Genomic DNA, 4702 nt, shown 5'->3' with positions numbered 1-4702 from the left:
AAAAAATAAATAAATAAAACCTTCACTTGCCCCTCTCCAAGGGGCCTATAGTTGATTGTTGGCGAAGGCACCGTTTACGGCTCCCTCTCCCAGCATTCATCTATAACTAAGAAGAAGACATATATGAATAAGAATTCATAAATACATACTATCGTCATATACACTGTGTGTGTGTGTGTGTATATATATATATATATATATATGAGCTAGAGGTGGTCCCGACATGGATCACAACCACTCCTGCTCGGCCTGTATGGCTCCTCTGCAGCTTGAGGATGGCCATGATCTGTGTCCTTCGTGCCTCGGCCTCGGACATCTGAGGCAGGGTCTCTCAGACGAGTCCTGCATGAATTGTGGCATTTTGCCTCATGCTGTCAGGGCTGCAAGGCTGGCCGAGGTAGAGCGCCTGTTGGGCCCTCCCTTGTCTCCTCAGTTGACCCCTGACCAGCGGCTGGCCCCGTCTCGGTCTACCCAACCACGGCGTCGGCCTGCTGAGACTGCAGGCCCCACCTCCGGGAAGAGGGCCAAGGGGTCCGGGCTTACTTCTAGAGTGGATCAGCTGACAGCGGAGCTTGACAGCATGAAGTCCCTCCTCCTGGCTCTCCAGCCTGGGGCTGGAGCAACCCTGCCAGGTGCCCTTGTTCCTCCAGCGGCCTCCTTCGGGCCGGAGGAGGATGCGTTTTCCATAGCAGCTTCGGCTACTATGTTTCAGGACTACGCTCCGGACGTGCTCCTGGGAGACGAAGCCTCCCATCCTTCTGCAGCGGGCTCCCTTTCTTCAGCCCGTGGCTCTGCGGGTGGTAGTGAGGACGGCTCTGTGGGAGCCGCCATCCGTACAGCTCTAGCCAGGCTACAGCTGGACGTGCCGCAGGCTCAGCCAGCTTCGGCCAGTGCCTTTTTCAGGCGCTCCTCAACCCCCGCTGAACTAACTGTACCTCCATCAGAAGAGTATCTGAGGGAATTACAGAAGTTCTGGAGGGACCCTAGGGCCCCTGCCCGTCCGACAGCTGATGCTCGGACCCTGGCAGCCATGCAGGACGCCTCCAAGTTCGGCCTGGACCGCATGCCAGCGGTTGAGCCCACTATTGCCGCCCTGATCGTCTCACCCAATGAGGCTCTGAGACAGGAGGCGAGGTGTCCTCGCCCCCAGTGCCGGGTTACGGACGAATTGCTGTCGAAGGCCTATGAGGCGGCAGCACGTATGGCTCGCATGGGTAATTCCATGTCCCACCTGCTGCTCGCCCTGTCGTCATCCCTGCAGGAGACTGAGCTGGACACTTCTGTCCACGGTATTACTGACGCCTCTCTACAGGCCTTTGCACTGATGTCCAGGGAGTTGGGACGAGTAATGGCTACTCTCGTACAGGCTCGCCGCCAGGTTTGGTTGGCGCAGTCCCCTCTCTCGGAGGCCTGCAGGAGAACCCTCCGCAGTGTTCCGGTGGAACCGGGGGAGCTGTTTGGTTCCGCGGCTCTGGAAGCCCTCGAGCGCACGGTCCAAGCTGGGAAGACCCGACAGCAGCTGTCTGAGCTTCACAGAAGCGCGCCGCCGCCTGGCAACCCTAGGGGTCGTCCAGCTGCCCCGCAGCGCGGCACCCACTCACGGGCCAGGGGCCTCCTTCGGCCCCAGTACTCACGGCCACAGCCTGCTCAGCGGCAGGCGCAGCCCTTTCGGGCACCTGAGCGACTGCCCCCTGGGCGTCCTCAGGTCTCACGTACCGACTGTCGTGCCCCTGGAGCCTCTAGAGGTCGGGGGGCCCGACGCTGAGGCCACGGGGCCGACCGTCGGCGTTTTTTCCCAGCAGCAGCTCAGCTACTGGGCTGCTTCCACCAGGGACCCGTGGGTTCTTTCCACCTTGACCCACGGGTACGAACTTCAGTTCCGACGTCGGCCCCCGATCCATGGCCGAGTCAGGATGACTGTCATCCGTGACCCGGCGAAAGCCCGAGCCCTCGCCCAGGGGCTGTACGCCCTCCTGGGCAAGGGTGCTATCGAACCGGTAGACCCCCAGGTGCACCCCGGGGGGTTCTACTCGACTTACTTTCTGGTAGCAAAGAAAGATGGCGGATTCCGACCTATCCTCGACCTCAGGAACCTCAACAGGTTCCTGAAGGTCTTGAGGTTCCATATGTTGACCACTGCAGAGGTTCTGCGTACGGTCTCCAGAGGGGAGTGGTTTACCTCCATAGACCTGGAGGATGCCTACTTTCACGTTCCTGTGGCGCCACACCATCGGCAGTTTCTGCGATTCGCCTTTCAGGGGCGTCATTTCCAGTTCAGGGTGCTCCCGTTTGGTCTCTCCCTCTCCCCACGGGTGTTCACCAGGTGTGTGACGGCAGCCCTCTCGCGCCTACAGTCGCGGGGCATGAAGATCTTGCCGTATCTGGACGACTGGCTCGTCTGTGCGCCGTCCCAGTCTCAGGCGGCCCTTGACACGACGTGTCTTCTTTCCCATGTGGCCCGTTTGGGCCTCAGGGTGAATTTTACAAAGAGTGGCCTTGTCCCATCACAGAACACAGTTTTTCTTGGGGTGACCCTCGATGCGGTCACCATGATGGCCTGCCCGTCGCCGCGGCGGGTAGACGACATCCTCCGCCACCTCCTCCCGTTTCGGGAAGGCAGGCGGTTCCACTACGTGGAGTTCCTACGCATCCTGGGGAAACTGACAGCTGCGGCTGCTGTGGTCCCCTTAGGATTGCTGTCGCTGCGTCCCCTCCAGAGGTGGTTGCACAGCTTTCACCTGGACGCCAAGAGACACCGGCACAGGAGGCTCGCGGTGTCCCACCGTTGCCTTCTTGCCCTGGCCCCGTGGAAGAAGCGCTCGTTTCTCCTCCAGGGCATGCCCATGGGCTCCATTGCATCCCGTCGCGAGGCAGTCACGACGGACGCCTCCCTCTCGGGGTGGGGCGCCGTGTGGCAGAACCGGACAGCTCAGGGGCTGTGGCCGGCGCGGGACCGCTCACAGCACATCAACGCACTAGAGCTGCGGGCTGTACACAGAGCGTTGCAGGCTTTCCTCCCTTTCTTGAGGGGCCGACATGTACTCGTGCGGTCGGACAATGTTTCGGCCGTCTCCCACATAAACTACCAAGGTGGCACCAGGTCTGCACTACTACTGCAGGCATCCCGGGACCTCCTGCTGTGGGCAGCACCACGCTTAGCCAGCCTAAGGGCAATGTATTTGCCCGGGGAACGCAACCAGACGGCGGACTTGCTCTCCCGTGGCAAGCCTCCGCCGGGGGATTGGCAGCTCCATCCGGAGGTGGTGCTCAATATCTGGGCCACCTTCGGCAGAGCAAACGTGGACCTCTTTGCCTCAGAAGAGTCGACCCATTGCCCCCTCTGGTTCTCCCTGACAGAGGAGAGCAGTCCCCTGGGACAGGATGCTCTGGCCCACGACTGGCCAGAGGTTCTCCTCTATGCTTTCCCGCCGATCCCTCTGATAGTCCCTACGCTACAGAGGGTCCTCCAGCAGGGCCACAGGCTGCTGTTGGTAGCCCCCTTTTGGCCAGGGAGGACGTGGTTTCCACTGCTGCACAGGCTCTGCAGCGGTTCCCCATGGCGCCTCCCCGACAGGAGGGATCTCCTGTCTCAGTGGCAGGGTCGGATCTGGCATCCCGACCCGTCCCGCCTGCAGCTGTGGGTCTGGCCACTGCAGGGCCCGACCCGATGCTGACTGAGTGCTCTGGCGAGGTATGCCATACCATCCTAAACACGAGGGCGCCTTCTACCCGGGCGCTTTATGAACAGAGGTGGCGGCTGTACACTACATGGTGCTTGGACAGGGGTGAGGACCCTGTGCACAGTCCTGTCCCTAGGATTCTGGAGTTCCTCCAGTCACTCCTGGATGACGGCCGGTCCCCCGCTACCCTGAGGGTGTATGTGGCGGCCATTTCCTCTCGGCATGCTCGAGTGGATAACGGCACGGTGGGAAGCCACAGGTTGGTGTCCCTTTTCCTGAAAGGTGCGCGGCGGCTGCGCCCCCACGAGTGCGGCGCACCCCGCCATGGGATCTGCACCTGGTGCTCGGCGCCCTGTGCGCGCCTCCCTTTGAACCCCTTGCTCAGGCAGGGCTGAGGTGGGTCTCCGCTAAGACCGCCTTTCCACTCGCTATCGCGTCAGCGAAGCGCGTCGGGGAGCTGCATGCTCTGTCGGTGAGCGACTCCTGCATGAGGTGGAACTCGGATGGCTCAGGGGTTTCCCTATGGCCGAACCCCGCTTTTCTCCCGAAGGTGCTGTCTTCATCTAACAGACCTATCCACCTGGCACAGTTTGTTCCCCCGGAGGGGGAGGACAGGTTACGCCTACTGTGCCCTGTGCGGGCTCTGAGAGCCTACGTGGCCGCGACTGCCGGTATCAGGCAGTCGGACCAGCTCTTCATCTGCTACGGTGGCCCTCGGAGAGGCTGTGCGCTCTCTAAACAGCGACTGTCTCACTGGGTGGTGGACGCCATCACCCAGGCATATGAGGGAAGTGGGCGCCCCCAGCCAGCTGGGGTGAGCTGCCACTCCACCAGAGCTGTCTCGACCTCATGGGCAGCCCTACGGGGCGTTCCCCTGGAAGACATCTGTGAAGCAGCGTCATGGGCGTCACCGAGTACCTTCTCCAGGTTCTATCGGGTGAATGTTGCCACTCCCAACCCGTTGGCTGTGGTCCTGCTGCCCGACTCTGCTGCTTCCTCTCAATAAAGTGAGTAGGTGCTGG

At 61.4% G+C, this 4702-nt stretch overlaps 1 protein-coding gene across 1 annotated transcript; it reads left to right on the top strand.

Moving 5' to 3' along the window:
* The first annotated feature begins 223 nt into the window (after positions 1-223).
* On the top strand, positions 224-3703 carry LOC142373736 (uncharacterized). The gene is made up of 4 exons (XM_075457112.1): positions 224-550; positions 608-886; positions 1115-1378; positions 1479-3703. Exons 1-4 carry the CDS (start codon positions 224-226, stop codon positions 3672-3674), a joined length of 3066 nt encoding a protein of 1021 aa, XP_075313227.1. The 3' UTR covers positions 3675-3703.
* Positions 3704-4702: the final 999 nt, after the last annotated feature.

The sequence above is a fragment of the Odontesthes bonariensis genome, chromosome 23, assembly GCF_027942865.1.
Source record: "Odontesthes bonariensis isolate fOdoBon6 chromosome 23, fOdoBon6.hap1, whole genome shotgun sequence".
NCBI lineage: Eukaryota > Metazoa > Chordata > Actinopteri > Atheriniformes > Atherinopsidae > Odontesthes > Odontesthes bonariensis.
This window is presented reverse-complemented; position numbering and strand designations above follow the sequence as displayed.

Coding starts and splice junctions, on each gene's coding strand:
- LOC142373736 (XM_075457112.1), top strand. CDS start 224: ATGGATCACAACCACTCCTGCTCGGCCTGTATGGCTCCTCTGCAGCTT. Junction 551..607: donor GGTCCGGGCTTACTTCTAGA/GTGGATCAGCTG, acceptor CTGGCTCTCCAG/CCTGGGGCTGGAGCAACCCT. Junction 887..1,114: donor CGCAGGCTCAGCCAGCTTCG/GCCAGTGCCTTT, acceptor TCACCCAATGAG/GCTCTGAGACAGGAGGCGAG.